This window comes from Orbicella franksi, chromosome 8, assembly GCF_964199315.1.
Source record: "Orbicella franksi chromosome 8, jaOrbFran1.1, whole genome shotgun sequence".
In the NCBI taxonomy this organism is placed as follows: Eukaryota; Metazoa; Cnidaria; class Anthozoa; order Scleractinia; family Merulinidae; genus Orbicella; species Orbicella franksi.
Window position 1 is genome coordinate 30,919,003 of NC_138152.1, and position 22,331 is coordinate 30,941,333.

Genomic DNA, 22,331 nt, shown 5'->3' on the forward strand with positions numbered 1-22,331 from the left:
GCGTCTCCAATAGTCCTAATGAAGATGACGAAACTGAAAACTGTTCAATTCTTTTGCGGAGAAAACCGCAGGCCGCAGGCTAGCTTTATATGGGTTAAAGCTATATAGAGAAGAATATTGAATTCTTAATCAAGTCAAATATTGATCCCAAACAACTTAGTATTTAATCCTAAGGGAATTGATCAATCTAAAAGAATGACAATGCGGTGTTATTAAAATCGTTTCTAAGCTTGAGTTTACTTGATTCGTGTCAGACGAGTCAATTTCTTGATTCCTTCCGTGTTCCTTGAAATCACCTGCCGAATATGGCCTAAGTTTATCAAAGCCTATAGAACAGAAATTAGGTTTGCACATGTAGTTTATTAAAGATCACAAACAACTTTAATGATCCCGAGAGGATTAACGCATTTTAAAAGAAAGAGACGTCGGGTTGACAAAGAAGTTTCCGTATGTATAAGTTTTATCGATTTCCATAAAGAGCCCTGCATATTGAACAAACGAAGTGAGTTAACAAAAGCAACAAGCTTTGTTTAATCCTGGCTTTTCTTTACCTAAATCTAGGCTTTTCTTAGCAAAGGCAGCTTATTACAAAGAGGGAAAATGCTGATGTATAAAGTGAGGCTTGCTGTGTGCAGGGTTTGAAAGAAAAAGTTTAAAAAATTTTCAAACAATGCAGTATGTGCCCGAAGTGATTTCTGAAGAAAGCTTTCGTGCTCTAGGTGTCTGTGTTCATGTTTCTACGGCTATTGTGTTCCAGGGCGCTTTGTATTCAACCGTAAATTCCAGAAATTTAAGAAGCACAGTAAATTGTAGAGGCTGGTTTTCATATGATCGCAGACGATCGCGGATCGCGGATCGCAGATCGCAAAAAGTTCTGCGATCGTCTGCGATCATATGGAAACCAGCCTTAAAGTAAATTCTTGAGAAAAGGAGAAAAAGGGATTAAGAATCCATTCTTGTTTTCACTGAGTTTCACTGTGATCATTTACTATCTAGTGATCACATGTCCTCTTAGAGGGCTTTTTATGTGGTAATGTTGGACGTAACAGCCTGGGGGCACTCACATAGAGAAAGGACAGTGGTGAAAAGAACCCTGCCTCAGAGGTACCAAGATCCTGTTTTATGGGCGTGGCTTGAAACGTTATCAATGTACCACGAAATGATTTGGGCCTACCTTGCCACGCGAAAAGACCGAATTTCACAACAATATCACATTTTCAGTTGCACCGTAAAACATTTCACAGGTTTTCGTGGTCAAATACAAGGGAATTGTTATAGTTATTCCCTCCCTCCAAGTCAGCCTCAGACATGTAGCTGCCCCTGGGTTTCCACACATGTCTGGGTTGTTGCCTAGGAGATTAACCTGTGGATTTATATTTATGAAATAAAAGGGTAATGACATTATGAATATGTTAAAGAGCACTGGTTTCTTTATTTCGAGCAAACACATCTCAATCAAGAAAATATCCAATACAAACACTGTACACGACAAAAATTCAACTTTCTAATTTTCTATCCAAATTTTCTTCGTTGAGCTCGCACTTGTCTTGCATCCATATTACATGAGAACTAAAGGAATCTGGAAAACAAAATTAAAAATATAAATAATCAGTCAAAGATGGCAAATGCAAATTTTACGATAGCAGTGATAATTACATTACAACCACAATGGAGATAATGAAAAGTGGTTTAGCATCAATGCAACCCTTCACTGTGTTTGCGCGCGCTTACGGTAAATTATGTGATAGTGAAAACCAATTATCTTCAAGCAATAACGAGGTAAGATTATCAACGGGCGGATATAAGTAGCGAAATTTTACCTAGGCGATGTACCCAGTGCTTTGACGTCCAAACTCAGGTTTCAAAAGATGCAAAGCATCCAGACATATGACAGGCTCCAAACTGGCAGTAATCGTTATCGGTGCAGCCCGACGCCAGATAATCTGCCATATCCTCGTCCATACAGCCTCGGGTGAAGTGCCGGAACGGGGCGTCCTCCTGTTTAAAAACAACGCACCTGGTTTCCGACGGCTGACATTCTTGAGTCTCAGCGTTCTTGTCACAGTCCTCCAGTGACGTGAAGCTATCACAGTAAGGGCACTCTAACGGAAAAGAGCCTGAACGTGGTAAATTGACATTTTTAATACTTTTACCGATATTACTGGCTTTAGCATTAGACAAAACGCTACGATCTATTGCATTAATTAAATGTCTCTTTCCAGCAAAGATGTCACAAATTAATGCGATTTCGTCGATCTAACTTCTGAAAACGACTTTTTCATTTATATAAAAAAACGATATGTTGCAATAAAGAAAGTCGATGAAGCATAATTATCTTTTATGGATCTTTTATGATTTCCAAAACAACGACGTTTGAAAAAAAAAAAAAAAAAAATCAGTGGCAGTCTGTATGCGTTCTCATTATATGGCTAACTCCGTGAGCGGGCAAGATGAACCAAATTCTGCGCTGTGATTGGCTACCCCAGCGGCAAGATTATCCATATAATAAATCCTTTATTGACCAAGCTAGCTGGACATTAGCCTTGTTCTTTGTTTGCGTGTTTATAGACCGAGACGGAGTCGAGGTCCATAAACACGCCAAACAAAGAAACTTGGCCAATATCCAGCCAATATCTTGACATCACGCTGAGTCAGTAACCATTCCCATATATAGCTCGGTATTACTCAATTTGAACCTAAGAAAAGAAAGAATGATTGTGTTTCAATAATCTTAGGGCGACTTTAGCCTACCATGTTCAGAGCTTTGCACAAGGCCGGAGGCAGTAAGAACAGCAAACACAAAAATCCCCCAATACATCATCGTCTTGTTAAAGAACCTGGTGAAATTGAAAGAAAAGCAAGCGTTGTAAGACTGTTTCAGCGAAGCGTGTCAACATGTTAAACATTATTCAGTGACTGTCTTTGAAAAAGGTTGGAATAAATAACAGGGCAATGACCCTAGCTGGCTTTGTGGGGCAACGCTTGCCCCCCAACTCCCCTGCGGCATACATTTCTTTGTAGAAATTGCTATGTTTAAAGTCCCACATTTTCATGAGTTTGCAAGGGATTTTTCTAAAACGCTGCATGTTTTCTGCATGATTAATCCAGCGGTAAGGTTTATTTTTTGTTTGAATGGAAAAATCGGAAAAGCGTGATATCTTCAAATCATCCAATATACCTTGGAGCTCGAGATTCCTGCAGATCAATTATCAAACAAAGGAAAGTGAGTTAACAAAGGCAACAGGGCGGGTTTATTCTGGCTGTTGTTTATCGAAATCTAGGTTGTTCTTGGCGAATTGGCGAAGGCTGCTCATCACGTCAAGAGTGCTATTTACGATGTATAAAATCGAGATTTATTGTGCACAGGGTTTGGAAAAGTTTAAAACATTTTAAAACATAAGAGTGATAGACTTAGCGAGAGCTGTATTGTAGGTGTGCGGTTGTGTTTCCGATCGAATGAGGTCACCTGTCCTCAAACGGCAAGACGTACAGACTCATTTTTTGCAGGCTAGTCGCATTTCAGCCGAATTGTAGCTGCAACGTAATGCAGAAATTACGTTTAACAAGCAGTGACACCCCTACCTCAAGCGCTGTATTTTAAGCTTAGATTCACTGTAAACTGCGGTCACTATTATTGGGGTCGAATGAACGTGTTTCCTCGTCTAGGTCAGAACCAACACTGAACTAGCCCGCCGTTTCACCGTAATTTAAAACAGGCGGGCATTAGTCATATATTAACTGTTCTTGAAATTGACCAATCATGATAGACTCATTTTTTCCCGAGACGCTTGTTCCTGGGGGGACCTCATTTGTGAGAAGGTCGGGGATGATCTTCGGAAAATTTGAATTTAACCCTGAAGAAAACCAATCTAAGTATTTCTCGAGCTTTATTTGACTCCTCAAACGGTCTCGAACACCTTAAGTGGGACCAAAATCCGTGACCTACGACCCTAAGCGAGAAGAAGAACATCCCCGACCTTTTACACATGGAAGTCCACCCACCTCCCCCCCCCCCCCCTCAGGAACCTGACATGTTGATTTGAAAACAGCCCTTAAGTGTTATAGTTGTTGTTAAAATGCATACTAATGTGCGCGCCTTTTCAGTAACTGAATAACGGTGAAACGACAGGCTAATAGTTCAGTGTTGGGTCTGACCTAGACGAGGGAGCAAGTTCATCCAGTCTTACTGATCTTACCGAACGCAGTGCACAGTACATCAAAACACTGAATTAGCCCGCCGTCTCACCGTTATTCGAAAAGCGCGCACATTTCACCCCGCGCATAATTATCGATTGAGCGGTGAAGCGGTGATTGAACACTGAATTAGCGCCCCATGAAGTGAATGACCCCTTATTTCAAAAAGCGCGCATACTGATGCCCCGAGTGTAAGAGTGAACGTATGGGGCCGACATATCATATCTTGAGAAGAATTTTTGTCGTTTTCACGACGGGTAGAGGTAAGTTGAAGTTGGATTTTTTTAAAATTATGAAATACTTCGTAAGAAAACGTTAAATTTCGGTTAGTTTGTCTGTCTATTGAAAAAAATATGCTTTGTATTCGAGTGGCGTACGGACATATAGTATACAATTGTATAATATGTGTGACTGATTCGCTTCGTTTCTTTGTTTTGGTTAAACCACTAACTTATTTTGGCTCTTTTTGTTTTTAGTCTTGGGTACATCTGCATATTTACACCTGAGTACCTTCTTGTTTATTTCTTCAGAAGCGGAACACTAGCACTGTTTTCACTTCAGGAGTGAACTATTTACTTAGTGGCGATAGCAGCCAATCAGAGGAAAGTTTATAATTGCAATGTAAACATGTTTTAGCGCAACAAAAAAATTCAGAGTAAATACATGTTGTTCAGATACACTATTCTTTTTCTCTAAGAATATATTTTTTAAGAATATCGAGGCTGAAATTTGCGAAATTTTAAGAATATTTTAACAATATACCCGACGCTGACATTTTGAATTGAAAATTTGTAAATACAATGCAATTATATGCTTTCACTAAACCGTACAAAATTCTTCATTTCTCTAAACGGAAAAACCAGCCAAAAAGCAACAAAAACAGCACTTGCCGTTTGTTCGATGCCAACAACAATTCTTCAAGAAGTGGTTGACTGCAAAATTACTTGAACACCATACAGACACCAGATACATTCGAAATCAGAAATGCCATGCGCTATAATCTAAGAATATTCACAAGAATATTATCTGCCTAAAATCGGCGGAAAAATCAATCTCGTTCCCAGGGTCTCACATCTTCCCGCCATCTCTCGCGGGAAGTTTCACAAGAATCCGTTACAAACTCATGAACATTACTGACCCCAAACCTTTCAGTTTTTACAAAGACATGTATGCCAGGGGGACGCGTCAAACGGAATTGACACAAGCCAAGGGAAATTTTCTCTCAGAAACATATTTGTGAACATAAAAATCTTCATAATATCGCGAGTTAAGTGCCTTTTATCATTATAACTCTCTTATACATTTAATTATCTGTTGTCAGTTGCAAGCTATAACACATTTAATACTATCAAAATTCAACCGACAATTCAGGGAGTTAACCACATTATTTGAAGGCATCATACCGAAATTAGATTCTAAAAATTGAACAATGAACCATTTAATGGTCAAACGGTGACTTAATCTCCGGTTCAAGTTTTTCACTTTAAGTCGCTCTTCCGCGAGTTCAACTCGTCTATAGTTTCAGTTTTGTGGCGAAATCCATTTGCTAGCCTTTTTCTTGAATTCAATGGCAGCATGAAAGTAAGACACGTCTCATAACCCATCAGACATTTCGGCGCCATTAAACTGCAGCATCACAGCGCATGCTCATTTATATTTCTTCGAGGGTGGAATGCTTGATATTTAATAATTGCAAACGAACTTATTGCAGTTCAACACTTATAAGTTCATCTGGGTTTCACCCTTTCAATAATCATTGCTGCGGTTTTGAACTTAACCTAGTTACAATGAGAACGAAAACTTACAATGAGAATGAAAATTGAACTAAAAGTCATAAACTTAAGAAGCAAAGAGAAGATTGGAGAGCACGTTTATCAGTTTTTGCCATGGAAATAATCCTTCAAGTTGAGAATGTTTGAGCAATACATGTTCACGAAATATTCCAAATCACGTACGTGGTAAGAAATCCCATTTGTGTCAAAGCAAAGGTGACAACGTTATCAGTATCCAGCTGAAAGCGTGGCTGTTCTTTGATGGATAAAAATGTTTCTTATATAGTGAATATTGTTCGACCGTATTTTCTGTTCTTTTTTACAATATCATTGTATCACATATATATATTTTATCATTGTGGCGTTTCGTGCTTGGCAAAACGCTTTCGTTCTTTCCATCCCCTCTTCGCAGCATATGTCGTGTTTTGTCTTAAATTGACGTTTAGTTTAACGCGCTGTCGTCCGCGAGTGTAGCATTCTGATTGGTATCGCTAGAGTGTCGCAAAATGAAACGTATGTCACGCCCCCCCCGGATGATTGTACTTTCTTGCAGTCATTAACGATGTTTTCCCTATACCACCCCAGGCAAGGGCGGCCGTTGAATCACTCAAGCACGAACGATCGTTATTTAGATGACAACGAAAAGCGACAAGGAATATTGCTGAAAATAGTCTTCCATTAAACTTTTGATTCATGTAAATCACGTGTGAATTTACTTGGGAAGGGACAGCGAACCTGATTGAGGTGTTTACTGTTAGCTACAACTAATTTCAAGATTACCAAACATTTGAGTTTTTCGTCGTCAATCTCAATCAGGTTCGTTTTTTTGCGACACTCTAGCGATACCAATCAGAATGCTACACTCGCGGACGACAGCGCGTTAAACTAAACGTCAATTTAAGACAAAACACGACATATGCTGCGAAGAGGGGATGGAAAGAACGAAAGCGTTTTGCCAAGCACGAAACGCCACAATGATAAAATATATATATGTGATACAATGATATTGTAAAAAAGAACAGAAAATACGGTCGAACAATATTCACTATATAAGAAACATTTTTATCCATCAAAGAACAGCCACGCTTTCAGCTGGATACTGATAACGTTGTCACCTTTGCTTTGACACAAATGGGAATTCTTACCACGTACGTGATTTGGAATATTTCGTGAACATGTATTGCTCAAACATTCTCAACTTGAAGGATTATTTCCATGGCAAAAACTGATAAACGTGCTCTCCAATCTCCTCTTCACTTCTTCAGTTTATGACTTTTAGTTTAATTTTCGTTCTCATTGTAAGTTTTCGTTCTCATTGTAACTAGGTTAAGTTCAAAACCGCAGCAATGATTATTGAAAGGGTGAAACCCAGATGAACTTATAAGTGTTGAACTGCAATAAGTTCGTTTGCAATTATTAAATATCAAGCATTCCACCCTCGAAGAAATATAAATGAGCATGCGCTGTGATGCTGCAGTTTAATGGCGCCGAAATGTCTGATGGGTTATGAGACGTGTCTTACTTTCATGCTGCCATTGAATTCAAGAAAAAGGCTAGCAAATGGATTTCGCCACAAAACTGAAACTATAGACGAGTTGAACTCGCGGAAGAGCGACTTAAAGTGAAAAACTTGAACCGGAGATTAAGTCACCGTTTGACCATTAAATGGTTCATTGTTCAATTTTTAGAATCTAATTTCGGTATGATGCCTTCAAATAATGTGGTTAACTCCCTAAACTGTCGGTTGAATTTTGATAGTGTTAAATGTGTTATAGCTTGCAACTGACAACAGATAATTAAATGTATAAGAGAGTTATAATGATAAAAGGCACTTAACTCGCGATATTATGAAGATTTTTATGTTTCTGAGAGAAAATTTCCCTTGTATGAAATATTTAACTATTAAGGTACTTACATAATTGTTTTAATCTCTTCCTTTTTTCGCAGACCGCTAATACGGGCTTTGCCAGGTACATTTCTGAATTTGCGATGATTTAGAGCAAGAAAATTTACCTAAGAAATAAATAAATCAAAACACGTTTTTAAATATGATCAGTGGTCTACCTTTTCCCTGTATTATAAGCTCGACATCCTAAGACTATTTTATAAGGCAAACAACGACAGCCTGCCCGAGCCCCTGATGAAATCGATACTTGAAAACCCCAGCCACGGCTATTCGCTCCGAGGGAAAGTACTTTCTTCTATACCACGATTTAACTCGCGATTTATGAAAGACTCACTTAGATATAAGGGATCTGTCCTTTGGAACATAGTTTTATACCACGAACAACATAAAAGTTTTTCAAGCTTTTTCGACCTTAGAAAGCAGGTTGTAAATAGAGCTTATTTTAAAGATTTTAACTTTAACGCCCTGTCGGCTTCGACAACCCGTCACAGACATAGTGACTTTATATACAATTAGTTTTAGTTAGTTTATTGTAATCATATAGTAGATTAACTTATTAACAGTTCTAGTTAGCAATTAATTAAATAATTAATTTTATTGTAAATCTAGGAACTGTAATCTAAACATTTTAATCGTAATTTTAAATTTTTAGCAAAGTTAAATTTAAATACACGACCCCACAAGCTTTTAGCTTTAATTATTATCGTGTTTAAATAAAGTTTATCTGTCTATCTATCTATCTATCTATCTATCTATCTATCTATCTATCTATCTATAACGCACCTTTCAACAAAGCAATGTGTACATCACACAAATTTTCAAAAATACAGGAAAGTTCGCGATGGAGAAGAAATTAAAATTTAGAAATAATACCCAAAACGAATTTATAGAAATGTAATTACCTCCATCTTTATCAAATATTAGTAAGAGTTTAAGCTTAAATATTGATTTAAGCTTCAGAAATGTTTAATTATTTACAGGGATTTTGCTTAGATACGAACTTGTTATGCAAAACTCACTAAATAATCACAGGAATTAATTTAGAGAGTTAAGTTCGTTAAAATAACACACTTATTTTATAAACGATAAATTTACTTAAAATATATAGAAAATATTTCTCAGATTAAGTTTACCTTTGATCGTTGTAAATAATTCCGCGAAAATCGCGGGGAAAAATTCAATTATTTATGAACCATCATTTACACGACAGAGTTGACAAAAGCTGACAAAAGCAATCGCGATTTCATAGATTTTAAATCGATTACCACCTTGTAAACTTCTAAAATACTGTTTATCTTACCTCACGCTCTTTCGGGGGAGCCAAACGTTGTGGCCTCAAGTCTTTCACATCATATCTAAAAGAAATAATAACCAAACAAACGCTCATAAGCGAAGCAAAGTTTACATTTCGATCAAACAGGACACTCCAATGCGAAGTCCGTGAACAAAAAGATTGATGGCGCGTCGGCAAACAGACCGGGAGCTCACGTACCCGACTTTCTTAAACCGCTCTCTTCCCACAACGACATAGGTACAGTCTCTTTGAAGATCGTCAAGATTTCTGATGCGATGTCTACCAGCTGGTGTCCTTATTTCTCGAGCTGGTATGCGAAAACTTGTTGCAGCAGCATTCAGAAAAGCATCAAAACTCCGCTTTTCTCTCTGGTTGACCACAATTCGCTTTCTCTTAAAATTGTCCCCGTTGAGATGAAGATAAACGGGTTTTCCCATCATATTTATCCCTCTCTCGTGAGCAGCCATGCTCCCACAGTGTTGTTTCGCTTCTCTTAGAACTTCTAATTTCGTTTACCATGAAAACACGATCACATTTTGCAAAGAGATGGTGGAGATTTCTCGTCACTTATGCTCTGTGTGACCTCATTAATGACTGACGCGTGCATTATGGGATGTTTCTCGTGATTTGTTTACCATGGAGACGTACATAGTTACCAAATGATCATTGCAAATTGATTAGCGCAAAGAAATCAAAACAAAGAAAGGAGTGCCAATGTAATCAGGTTCTAGCGAGGCCGTTTTATGAGGCCATTGAAAGAAGACCAGGGAAGTAAATGAAGGAATGGAACGCTTTGTTAATCAACCTTCTGTGGAGTCTTTTAAATCTGCTGTAACCTCTTGTGATTGATTTCGTGTGCTATTAGTTAATATTCAGAGTGATGGCAAACCCTTGTAAATTCTTATATATAAATAAACAAACAAACAGACAAATAAATAAATCAATAAATCAATAAATCAGTACGTCTTATTAACTCATTTACGAAACGAAGAAGCAAAACAAAGCTGTAATTCTTCGCCTCTGCTCTTAATTGTTCTTCGCAAAACTCTTACGTGGGGAGTGGAGGGAAAAGCTTTTTGTTCTCCTTTACCCACTACTCCTTGTTTTAATATGAAAAGAAAGTCCATAAAGAGCCTGTAATCCTTTTGAAACCTAGAGCATTTCCATGACTGAATTCAGGTTGGAACAAATGACGTGATCGCCGATCAGGAAAAGTGCGAGATTCTCTTCTGAAGCCTCTCGCGCCAGCTAACTCCAGCTCCAATCGCTTTCGCTTACACATGATTACATGAGCATTATTTTATAAATGACTTTTAATTTTTTCCCATGTCACGCAATATCAACAATTTCTCGTGTTTTTCGCATCAACTGAAAAACCACCTCTCCATAGATCAATTTATCATGTCAAATTTAGTAAACATGCAAAGTTTCATAAGAACCCGTTGCAAGCATGCAAAGTTGCCAATTTTTACAAAGAAATGTTTGCCAGGGGGCACCGGAATAGATTTCTTGGTAAAATTTGGCACTCCGGCTTTGAGGTCCCATATTTTGACGAGCTGAAGGATTCTTATAAAACTTCGCATAATAACTAAATTGGGCATGATAAATCGAACGCTGGGGCTTACTCTTTTCGGAAAGAAAAAATCGGAAAACCGTGACATCGGTAAAAAGTTTAGCCTGCGAACGCAGACGTATTTCCGATTTTGACTTGGTTATAAAAAGGTCCATTGCAAACGCAGTTGGTAAAATATGTACTTTCTGCAGTTATTTGCTCTTTGACGGGAGAACGTAAGACAAAAAAGATTAATCGCTTTTCTTGAATCAGCAAACCTTTTATTGAATCAGCAAACCTTTTATTGTTCAGCTCTGCACAGCATACCCACCGACAACTAGCTATCTAAGAACTCTTCATCCTGTCTTAGTCTGGACTGATTATTCACTTACTAGGAGCACTGACATCTATCTTTACGAGCTAAATCGACAAATACTCATTTTCTTTGGCCATCGTAACTTGAACAAAGAATAACACACCAACTGCGGTGTTAAACATGATAATAAAACGCATTGTTGGAAAACAAATAAAATATTAGCGAAGCGGAGCACCATAACTAATAGGAACAGAACCACATGCATGCATAGAAATAGAAAACCATGCAACTCTTTTTCATGGTCAGATGGCTTGCGGTATAGAACGCGGGCACGTGCGCCCTACGAAAAACGACGACGACGTGTCTGCCTATGTTTCGCGTAGTTTGAGGTTAATTAAACTCAAGAGAGAAGGCCAAACAATATAAACAAAAACCTCAAGGCAAAGTTACAAGACTCAAATCAAAATTTTCGCTTGGCCTGGGTTAGCTTATCAGGCTTTGAACAAGGAGCTCCGCTTTAGGCTTCGCTAAATCTATCTATTATATGTCAGCAAAGAGACGGTCAGATACACATTGAAAGATAAAGAAGACTCTGCTAATTAGGTAATTGAAATTAAACCTACCGTAAATGATAATGTCAGCAGCGAAAAGCTTTATCTCTATTAGTTTGCATCTTTTGATGCAATTGTTTTCAGCTTCTGTCCGAGTTTGCATCGTTAATTAGTTACTTAACTTAAATTTAAAATTCAGTTGTTACTTCTATTCTCAACGGTCGCTTCTGAAGATGTATGTCAAAGCATGCGAACCGTCTAGTAAAAAGAACTAATTTTTGTTTTCCAACAATGCGTTTTATTGACCCTATATTGAGACATCCCTCTAGGCCACACAGTAATTCTCACTGCACATTGACACTTCACAAGATTCCGCGGCACACTTTTTCTTCTGCTGCTCAAAAATGATCTCGTTGCCACAGCCTCGCGAAAATTTCTCGAGTTTATTGTATCTTGTAGCCAAGCAGCGGTCTAAACCTTCCCCGCAGGTAACGATACGAACATTGCTGTTGCATTCCTCTTCAGACCGACCAACGCAAGTAGCACATTTGAATGGACCCCCTGTCAAGAGAAACGTAAAAAAATCATCTGGCATAGCTTGATTTAAGGACACGCGCGAGCTTGTCGGATTGGGATCTAGTCCGTCGTGTACGCGCGTCTTACAGTCGAACCTCTGGTTTTGACCACCTCTCGTAAGCGACCACCTCTCCTCAGCGACCAGTTTTCCAAAATACCAAAAGTTTCTAAGTCAAATCACTATATTTGGAACCTCTTGTATGCGACCCTCTCTCGTAACCGACCGCGACCACTTTTAGATCTAAAAGTTTGAAATTGACCGATAATAGAGCCTAAATGGGATGAAAAGGTGTTGTAACCATATCGCATTCCTGGGTTGTAGACGGAAACTTTCTCAATGACAACACGGTCAGGACCCTAGCCAACCATTTTTTCCATTTAAGCCCAAATTGTACAGCGTAAGTTTTGCCAACGTCCAAAAAAAAAAAACAACAACAACAACAGTCGATTAACTTTTCGTCCGCAAAACTATTTCAAAATTCTGCTTTGTTAATAAACATGTATGGGGTAAATCTATGCTACGTTATGCTGATGAGGCAAAATTTTGACCCAGTATGGTCTAAGCTCTAGTAAGCGACCACTTCGGCTTGACATTTTGGGTGGTCACTTGCGGGAGGTTCGACTGGATTCGTCTTGTGTTCAAAGTAGCTCAGTCACGGTATTTTGAGTTATTTTGGCCGCGTTCAGAGCTACCCTGAATTAAAAGAAACTTGAAAATAGTATTTCACTAAGATCGAAAAACGCCAAAGAGATAACAATAAACCATAAAGGAACAAGGATGGTTAGGAATAGAGAAGGCTAAACTTTTCAGGATGCGCTAACCGTGACGAAACTGTTACATATTAAAAATACACATTTATACACATTCTGTTATTAAAATAACGAGACAATCTAACTTAGGAATATTCTTTCTTATTACTGAAAAACTGTAAATAGAAGGGAAATCACGTCTTTTTTACGATAATCAACTCGAACGTTTTTCTTAACGAGGTCTACGCGTTACGTTTAATAACAAATTAATAAAAGCATAAATATCATGTATATCATCCTGTTTCTGGATGAACTCATACCTTCGCTCACCAAGAGATCTCCCCCTTTTGAAGAAGGTGGAGAGGGGGTGGCGTAATTAAGTTGTACCAGGGGAGGCTATTTTGCGAGTCTGCGAGCCCAAGCCTCGAGGCGTGATTCGCGAGTCCCGAAAGATTCCCGCCAAAAAGGCATAATGCGCTAATATAGAATTTGTTACATGTGAGGTGCTTCCACTGACGCCAAACCGACCGTTCACAGACCAGTGGGAATACCCGAGCAAAATGGAACGACATTTTCCGCTCAAAGCAGGCCAACAAAGAGGAATAGCTCTTACCATTTTTTATTCCTTTTCCGAATTCTCTGGATAAGTGAAGAGAAATAGCGCAATGAACCGGTTTGTGAAAAATGGATCGGCAAATTTCGGTCGGACGGGTCCGACAGAAATAAGTGGCCAACCTCCGAATATTCCGCTCGGAAGGAACCGAAACGGACCTTTCCATTTGACGTCCGACCGAAATTTCCGAAATCTTTGGCAAATGGAAAGTCACAGGTAAGGTGATGGAGAGTTATCCTTTATTTTAAATTTATTTCTACCAATTGCGCAGATATTTTAGGACGGACATTTTTTCCCATCTTGCTTTTGAATTACTATGCAGATTTTGGTAGCTGCCAGCGAGGTCAACTTTTACTAATCTGTAATCAGTTTGCAAGAAATTACGATTTTTTTCAACGCAGTAAATCGTACTGACTTTTAATGGGCGAAGTTTCGTGTTATAGCGATATGAAGATCAATAAAGTACCTAAAGGATTTATATTCCAGCGAGATTGTCACGATTCAAGTAGCCTGCGAACGCAGATGTATTTCCGGCTGTCGCTTGTCTCCGCCGAAAATAACGTCTGCGAACCCTAGACAAGAAACGATTTCTGTGACGTAGAAATTTTAAGCCAATCACAGTTTAGCTCAAGTAGTCCCAGAACTACTGCGCGAGGTATTCGCTGCGAGGAGCACTCGAGTTTCATTCTATCATGGAATCTGATTGGCCAAAGAGAAACAAAAGTCATTACGTCACAGAAATTGTTTCCTAGCTCGGGTTCGCAGACGTTATTTTCGGCGGAGACAAGCGACAGCCGGAAATACATCTGCGTTCGCAGGCTACGATTCGAGCAAACGTTCAAAACTGATGTGTAAATATTATTGCCGGGTGGATGGGTTTTATCCCCAAACTATTGAATTGCTCGAAATAAGCGGTCTTCCTGTCATTCGATTTTACCGGGGAACCATTTTAACAAGAAATTAAGATCCTGGTTTCCCGAGAGAAAAAACAACACAACTGGCAGGCAAAAAACAAATATATGAATCTTTCGTGGCGGTTGCTCGATATCACCTTGTAGAGAATTGCCTAATGAATTTCGTCTCACTTGAACGTTTTCCTGTTATTTGGATATTAGTCAATTTAACATAATCAACATTTTTGATACGAAAATTTACAAGGGAAACTCAAAATTTCATTCGTAGCTAAAACTGTCAACTTACCTGCAAAATGCGTTCGGCGAAATTAAATTTAATACAGACGGAAAAATTAACGTTGCGCGGAATTTCACGTATGAAAGAAAATCGAAAACCTTTGTTTCTTTTATCGGTGTAGCATTAGACTGTTCACAGTCTCTGTATTTAGGCACGCGAAAGAATCAAAGGCTCCTTAGAGCAACCTCATGGTAGAATTGATAGCACTCTTGATGTAACCTGCGATCTGGCGTTCTTTGCAAAGTTATCTTTGATCGTAGGCCACACGTGCCGGCACAATTATTATGTTTGTAAGCAGCGTATTAATAGCGAAACATTTTCTTAAATTTTGAATTTCTGAAGAATTAGTTAAGATATAGGCAAAGGTTTGCATTGTCTAAATTTGAGGGATGGAGGTGTGGCGGAAAAGCATCAATGGCGTTTTTAATTACTGGGTTGCTTAGGCAACCCTAAGTTTTAGATGTGGAACTCATCACAAGGATTGATACTTTAATGTAGGCTATTTGGATTTTGTTTTTCTTGAAAATTGAAGAGGGAAGATAATGCGTTTATTTCAACATACTGCTTTCTTCCTGTGGCCGGTCGATTCGTCGTCGTCAAAAGATGTCCATAGCCGCGCACTTTACCGAAACCTAAACCTCCATCCAACTACCACTTTGTTTCCAAAAGTCTCGAGAGGCTCCATAGTCCGTAATTTGCATTCAAAACACCGCACATTTCGAAGTTTTCGTGGTCGTGGGTGAAACAAGAAAAAATCAACAAAGTTTAACGCTAACCAATTTGCAGTAAGCTTACGTCATGTCCGCGGTCTTAACGGGTCTTCACGCACGAATAGTTCATGTTATCGTCACTTTTAGGACTTTGACGCCCATTTGTCTGCAGTCGAGTATTCTGTAGCATATTTTCTTTACATTTTTGGCTCCACAAAGGTATTTTCCGATCAGGTTTGGAATCAAAAAACCATCACGCTTCAAAGGGACAGGACGCCACTTTGAATCTGCCCAAGTAGTGGGACATACTGTATTCTCGCCTTTGCACTACCCCCCAAATACGTACTCTGAGACAATGGCGTGACTTTGAACAACGAGACAAACTTTTCGGGGAGGGGCAGATATGGGAGAACGGGTTTAATCCAGGTTTAATGCATAAATTAATTGCCTAACAAAGTTAGTGAGTGATTTTTAATTGAATTCCACTCCCCAAACCCTAAACCCCATAGCATGACTTACATCATACCATGAGGAAAAAAGCGAACGCGAAGCATGCGGGGTGGGGAGTGGGGTTTGCGAGCGAAGCGAGCAGGAAGAATAGAATCTCCACCCCCTACCCAGTCAAGTCTTCCGTTTTGCGCTGGCGTCCGGTAATACGAGAAAATTGCCTGATTTCAAACCGAAAAGGACTAGGTGCGAGTCTGTAAATTATGGGATTAGCAACTATTGATCCACATAGTCATAAAGTGCAGACCAAGCTTTACAAAATCCCCAAGTTTGGTGTAAATAGACCCAATAGTAAGCAAGATACAGCCATTTGAAAATGTCAAAATTTACAAAGAACTGTAAGGCCATCTAGTCGCTGTGTCGGAATGTGTCCGGATGACCAAACATTTCTTTGTTAATTTTGACGTTTCTAAATGGCTGTATCTCATTCAAAACTAGCCTGATTAACACCAAACTTAGGGATTTTGTGAATCTTGGTGTGCTCTTTCTGATTATGTGGATCAATAGTTGCTTATCCCATAATTTACAGACTCGTACCTAGTCCTTTTCGGTTTGAAATCAGGCAATAAAGGGCTGTGAACAGTCTAGTGTAGCATTTACTAAGTACAGCGTTAACGTTAATTAAATTAAAAATTAAGAAAACAAACAAAACAACGCAGTGGCTCGCAAAAATAGGCTCGCGACTCGCGGGTCCGCAGGCCTTGCACATTAGTCACACTTGTTTGCGAGCAGTGCCGTCTGTCGCTTACCCTCATTTTCAATGGTTGCAAAGCAGTCTCCAGGGCACCGTGCAATATCACAAAATATGCCACTGCGTTTGCCATATGAGGCAAATACGCCACTTTCACAATATATCTTATCATCTACATAGTCGTCATCCCAGCTGCAACCTCGCAAATAGAACCGTTGGTTGAGTCCATTGACTGTTATACAAATCGACTGGCCGGACTGGGAGTTGGGACACTCTTCGTAATGAAGGTCTTTATCACAAGCATCTTGGTCGTTAGCAGGACCACAAATCCAGCAATGAGCAGCTACAGAGAGATTGAAAGCTGAATGAGAAGGGAAGGGTTTCGTCTCTTATAGAAAGGGTTGTACCCGCTCTGCTCAACATGACACTCTCAAATCTTATTAGTAAAGAGCCAATTTAAAACCTTTATAAATTTAAGTTATTTAACTGTTATCCTTTACTAAAGGGCGGGTCGCACGAGAGCGAATTCAAATATTTCCAATTTTTGGCCATGAAAAAAATTGGCAAAAATTTCGCAAGTTCCAAATTTTGGCAGCGGTCGCATTAGACCAATATTTAGGAACCAAAACGTTACTGATTGAAATATATAGGTCACAAGATCTATGTTTCTCAATTAAGTAATTTATTAGATATCTTGCGAGAGCTTAACGAGTCTTCGCATATATTTCTCCGAGCTGCATGTTCTTGACTCTCCGCTCCACAGCAACTCCTGATTTTCGGCCATGATCGGAGCAGCAGATTTTGCTCGGCTTGCGTTTGTGTTGTTGCTTGCGCCACTTGCGATCGAAGAAGATTGTCTCGCTAAACCATCTCTTCAAATTGCTGCCGGTAACCGGATCCATGGTACGAGTCATAAGAATTTTGATAAAAACGCTGCTCATATTCCTCGTTTGTATTGAAATAACTGTATAAAGCGTCAGCTGGACCGGGTAAAAATTAAATTTGTCCCGCCATCTCACGCGCCAAACTGGACTAGCCGTCAAAGTTATTTTTTGGCCGTAATTTTATCCAGACATGTTTTTAAAAATATATGACAGTTAAATGCTCAAAAAAAAGTTGTTTGCTTTGCCCAAATTTGGAAGCCTCCGAGGCAGTTCGGCTTCTTTGAAGATTGGCGAAATTTTGGCAATTCGCAAAAATTTGGCAAGTTTTTGAAACTGGGGGTCGCACTTATTTTACGCTACTTTTAGCAGATTTATTAATCATACAAACAAAATTGACGCTAGTGCGACCCGGGCCTTTTATGTAAAATGCGCAGTTTGTAGGATTGCAGCGCAAAACCGTCTTGTTTTCCGCTGGTTTTAAGTTGATTGTAAGCCTTCCACGTTTGCCCTAAGCTGGTGCAAAGCGATGTGGACATTCCTCTCTAGTTGCACAGGTTATGGAGACTAAGATCTTCATAGCCAATGTCACTGCTCTGCATACTAAACCTCGACTGACGCACGCTAAAAATTACGAAATGTTCCAGATATCATTTATGAAAGAAATTCACCTGAATAAATTTTAATACTGAGATAGTCGTAGGTGCGTGCTTTTAGGTATGATCGTAACCCTTTTTTGCGCGCGCCCTTAGCTGCTGATAGCAAGAGAAAATGAGGTGGTCTCTTGCTGCTAGCCATGGAATAAAACCAATGAAGATAAAGAATTGCAAATGCATGATTTCTTTTCTTCAGTAGGATTGATGCTTTCTGACTTCGTGCGTGGCGGTGATAAAATGACTAAGCTTTATTGCATATTTTACGGGACGGACCATTAAAATATTCTTTTCAGAGGGTGGGGGAAGGGGGAATGGACAATTTTCTAAGGTATGAATATTTTTTCTCCCTTTTAGTTTATGCATGAGCGTTTTGGTGGGAATTGCTTGTGCGAAAGCTCTTTCAAAGTCAAACACAAGACCTAGTTGGTAGATAGCATTTACTCGATTTTTTTTTTCCGTGCACGATTTTTTTCAGCTGTTTTTGCTCTGCAGTAATCATTTTCGGAAATTGCCTGGCAATCCCCCCCCCCCTCCCGGCTTCTAAAATATAATGGCCCGCGCTAAATTAGTTTACTGTCAAAGTTAGAAGACCGTAAACCCATAGCCCTGACGTGTTAATTGTGTTATAACCAATCACAAGTGAGATCTTCAAACCACAGAAACAACATAAAAGGGAGTGAGTTTCCATCGGTCACGAAACTATAAATTGAGTTTTGGTTTTCGCTTTGTCCCAAGATACACCCTCCGTCTTTCTATATTACTAAAAGTCTAAATAATAGCTATTTTTTCCACATCCAGTACTTAGTTTGAGGGATTTTAGAAAACAGAAATTCCGCCGACGCGTACGGTTGCTTAAGCGGAGCGACATTTGATTTGACACGGCTGTAAACAGGGATGATTAAAAACTTAAAACTGAGGTGGTTTCGCTAACCTTGGTATTATCTTTGGTTAAACTAGCGACTCGGTTTATTTTAGCAAGCAATTACAATCCTTTGGGCCCGGGTTTTCGCGCTCTCTTGCAATAGGCAATTGTGCTGAAGGAGTTTTTACCGTGTATAAATAAAGTAATATAATAATATGCTATAGTAATCGACACTGATAAAAGTAAATATCAAGTCGAGTAATATTCTAATTACTGGGTTAGCCAATCAGCCATGAACCGCCTTTACTTACGCCATCAACTGAGAACATAACTCCAGCTGTGAGCGACATGTTTGAATTGCAAAAATATTGTTTTAAAAACAATGAACAAAAAAGCTTTCAAGCTTGCGGTCACGTAGAGGGAGAAAATACCGAACTTGTAAAGATTGAAGTCATTCTCCAAGATAAAGTGCTCCATCCCTACTCTTCTACAGACCTTCAAATCGCACGGTTTTGCCGTGAGACTCACGGTTTTTAGGGCAGTCTCACCGTCTCGCGCGATGAGGCAAAAAAATCTCACAGTAAACAGATTCACAAGCCGATGGAATAAACTTTCCTTGAAAATTTTTACTTTGCTTTCTAAAACTGATTTTCTAGCGCTAATTCTGTAGAAATCCACAGTTCTAAGGCACTATTTGACATATTTGATCGACTGGTTGACAAGACACGTACCTCACAACCATATTTAGAAGACAAATGCCAAATAAGGTTGTCGTTACCACTTTCTCGCATCTAGATACGTTTCGTACACGTTGTCAAAATGGTGGAGATTGCTGTATATTCATCGGACGAAGAGAATCAGAGTCGTTCCGTCGATAAATCTCCAGGTTTTTTTCCAAATCACCAGGTTTTTTGACCTTGTTCTTCAGGTTTTTGGTCTCTCGGGATTGAGAGGTCTTCCTCTAATAGCAGAATGTCACGGTTAATTAATTCAGGTGGCCAGCAGCCCTATCATATTCCATTGTTATTATTCTTCTCTTGTTGATGTTTGTGATCAGGCCCAGTTCAAAAATCGTGCTTCTGTCGTGCTGAACTTAATTGCAATTAGGTTTTTACCGTAGCACAGCAGAAACACAACTCTTAGGGTTGAGAGGTCTTCTAATAGCACAATGTTACGGTTAATTAATTCGAGTGGCCAGCACCCCTATCATATTCCATTGTAATTATTCTTCTCTTGTTGTTGTTTGTGATCAGGCCCAGTTCAAAAATCGTGCTACTGCCGTGCTGAACTTAATTGCAATTAGCTTTTTGTTGTAGCACAGCAGAAACACAACTCTGATTCAAGCATTGTGTCGGAGTCGTATCAAATTCAGGATTTACTGAAGTGAAACGTTGTGAACAATCCCGCCAAAAATGCATAAATATATAATTTATAAATTTTGGGGGCTGCGGCAGAAGCACGACTTTTGAATCACTGCTTTGCTAGAGTCGTGTGGCACGCCAGAACTTGTCGAACTTAATTGCTTGTTGACCCTTGCCGGACTTAGATCAAAAGTTTTATTCAGACACCGTCGGCTTTTGCTGTTCTTCTGCCCTGCTTCTGTTGAACTTAATTAATTCCTGAATTTAGTTCAGTACGGCAAAAGCACGATGTCTGAACTGGGCCTATTATGCGCCTTTTTAGTTTCTTTTCTCCGATAAGTGGGCTCGATTACCAGGCGCTTTTCGGGATATAAGCCCGAACCGGACCCGAGAGAACGGCGGAAATTCAGTCATTACGATAAGCAGCTCTCCCAAAATATAACAAGAATCACGGGTGCTAAATAAATTTCTTACAGTTAGCCGATCCGCACGGCTAAATGGCGCAAACACACACCTGAATCACACGTAAATGATCTGCGCAATTTGCAGGATTGCAGCGCGAAACTGCTTTTATTTCTTGCTGGCTTAAGTTGTAAACCTTCTATGCTTGACCTAGAGCAAAACGATGAAGATGTTCCTCTCTGGTACCATCTAGTTGTACATGCAAGTTGTGCAGACGACGATCTTCATAACAAATGCCCTCCCTTGCATACTAAAACTCGACTGACGTACTCTAAGAATATCATTTACGAAAGAAATTCACCCGGCTCAGTGTTAACATAGATGGTCATAGATGAGTGCTTATAGCTATGATTGCTTCGCTGCCCGCGCTCTTTTGCTGATCCCACGCCTAAGACCCTCAACCCTGCATAAGCCTCGGAAAGGAAATTGAGACGGTTTTTTTTTAATTTAATAACTTCTTACCTGCTGCTAGCCGTGGAATAAAACCAATGAAGATAAAGAATTGCAAATGCATGGCCTCTTTTCTTCTGAAGGATTGATGCTTTCTGACTTCGTACGTGGCGTTAATAAAATTAACTGACCTTTGTTGCGCGTTATAATGGACGGACCATTAAAATATTCTTTTGGAAGGGCGGGGGGGGGGGGTATTGGTGGGACATTTTCTGGGGTACGAATGTTTTGTCTCGCTTTTAGGTTATGCATGAGTTTTTGGTGGGCAATAGCTTGTGCGAAAACTTTTTCAGTCAGTCACAGGATCTAGTAAGTAGACAGCACTTTCTCGATTGTTTCGCTATGGCTCCCCTTTTGTTTTAGCAGTTTTTGCTGTGCAGCAACTTTGTAGATTGCCTAATCCCCGTCCCACCCCCCCAAAAAAATAGTGGTCCACCATAAGTTTTCTCTTGTTTACTGTCAAAGTTACGAGACCGTGAACACCCTTCCCTGTTTATTGTGTTATAACCAATCACAAGTGAGATCTTCAAGCCGCAGAAACAGCGTAAAAGGGACGAGTTTCCATAGGTCACGAAACATCGGCGAGATTTTGGCTTCTTTCTTATACAGACAGAATTACCTCGCCGCTGAACATCGGCGAGATTTTGGTTCCTTTCTTATACAGACAGAATTACCTCGCCGCTGAACATCGGCGAGATTTTGGTTCCTTTATTTTACAGACAGAATTACCTCGCCGCTGAACATCGGCGAGATTTTGGTTCCTTTCTTATACAGACAGAATTACCTCGCCGCTGAACATCGGCGAGATTTTGGTTCCTTTATTTTACAGACAGAATTACCTCGCCGCTGAACATCGGCGAGATTTTGGTTCCTTTATTTTACAGACAGAATTACCTCGCCGCTGATCATCGGCGAGATTTTGGCTTCTTTCTTGTACAGACAGAATTACCTCGCCGCTGAACATCGGCGAGATTTTGGTTCCTTTATTTTACAGACAGAATTACCACGCCGCTGATCATCTTCTTTCTTGTACAGA

The 22,331-nt window shown here is 39.5% G+C and overlaps 2 protein-coding genes across 4 annotated transcripts; both read right to left on the minus strand.

The window, feature by feature from the left end:
* Positions 1 to 1,319: 1,319 nt before the first annotated feature.
* On the minus strand, positions 1,320 to 9,764 carry LOC145495869 (uncharacterized). 3 transcript variants are annotated; one of them, XM_081475458.1, is made up of 6 exons: positions 9,365 to 9,764; positions 9,173 to 9,227; positions 7,882 to 7,979; positions 2,752 to 2,837; positions 1,834 to 2,117; positions 1,320 to 1,579 (listed from the first exon to the last, which is right to left on the minus strand). In XM_081475458.1, the coding sequence occupies exons 1-5, from the start codon at positions 9,631 to 9,633 to the stop codon at positions 1,855 to 1,857; spliced, it is 771 nt and encodes a 256-aa protein (XP_081331584.1). In that variant the 5' UTR covers positions 9,634 to 9,764; the 3' UTR covers positions 1,320 to 1,579; positions 1,834 to 1,854. The 3 variants fall into 3 exon arrangements, with proteins under 3 accessions (XP_081331584.1, XP_081331583.1, XP_081331582.1); XM_081475457.1 differs by having other exon boundaries at positions 1,821 to 2,117; XM_081475456.1 differs by lacking the exon at positions 1,320 to 1,579 and having other exon boundaries at positions 1,651 to 2,117.
* A 351-nt stretch (positions 9,765 to 10,115) lies between these two features.
* Positions 10,116 to 21,418, minus strand: LOC145494911 (uncharacterized). Its single transcript, XM_081474473.1, has 3 exons — positions 21,308 to 21,418; positions 16,682 to 16,966; positions 10,116 to 12,146 (listed from the first exon to the last, which is right to left on the minus strand). The coding sequence occupies exons 1-3, from the start codon at positions 21,357 to 21,359 to the stop codon at positions 11,911 to 11,913; spliced, it is 573 nt and encodes a 190-aa protein (XP_081330599.1). The 5' UTR covers positions 21,360 to 21,418; the 3' UTR covers positions 10,116 to 11,910.
* Positions 21,419 to 22,331: the final 913 nt, after the last annotated feature.

Coding starts and splice junctions, on each gene's coding strand:
- LOC145495869 (XM_081475458.1), bottom strand. CDS start 9,633: ATGGCTGCTCACGAGAGAGGGATAAATATGATGGGAAAACCCGTTTAT. Junction 9,228..9,364: donor GAGCGGTTTAAGAAAGTCGG/GTACGTGAGCTC, acceptor TATTTCTTTTAG/ATATGATGTGAAAGACTTGA. Junction 2,118..2,751: donor TGTGCAAAGCTCTGAACATG/GTAGGCTAAAGT, acceptor TACCACGTTCAG/GCTCTTTTCCGTTAGAGTGC.
- LOC145494911 (XM_081474473.1), bottom strand. CDS start 21,359: ATGCATTTGCAATTCTTTATCTTCATTGGTTTTATTCCACGGCTAGCA. Junction 16,967..21,307: donor TATTCCACGGCTAGCAGCAG/GTAAGAAGTTAT, acceptor ATCTCTCTGTAG/CTGCTCATTGCTGGATTTGT. Junction 12,147..16,681: donor TGCAACCATTGAAAATGAGG/GTAAGCGACAGA, acceptor TTCTCTTGACAG/GGGGTCCATTCAAATGTGCT.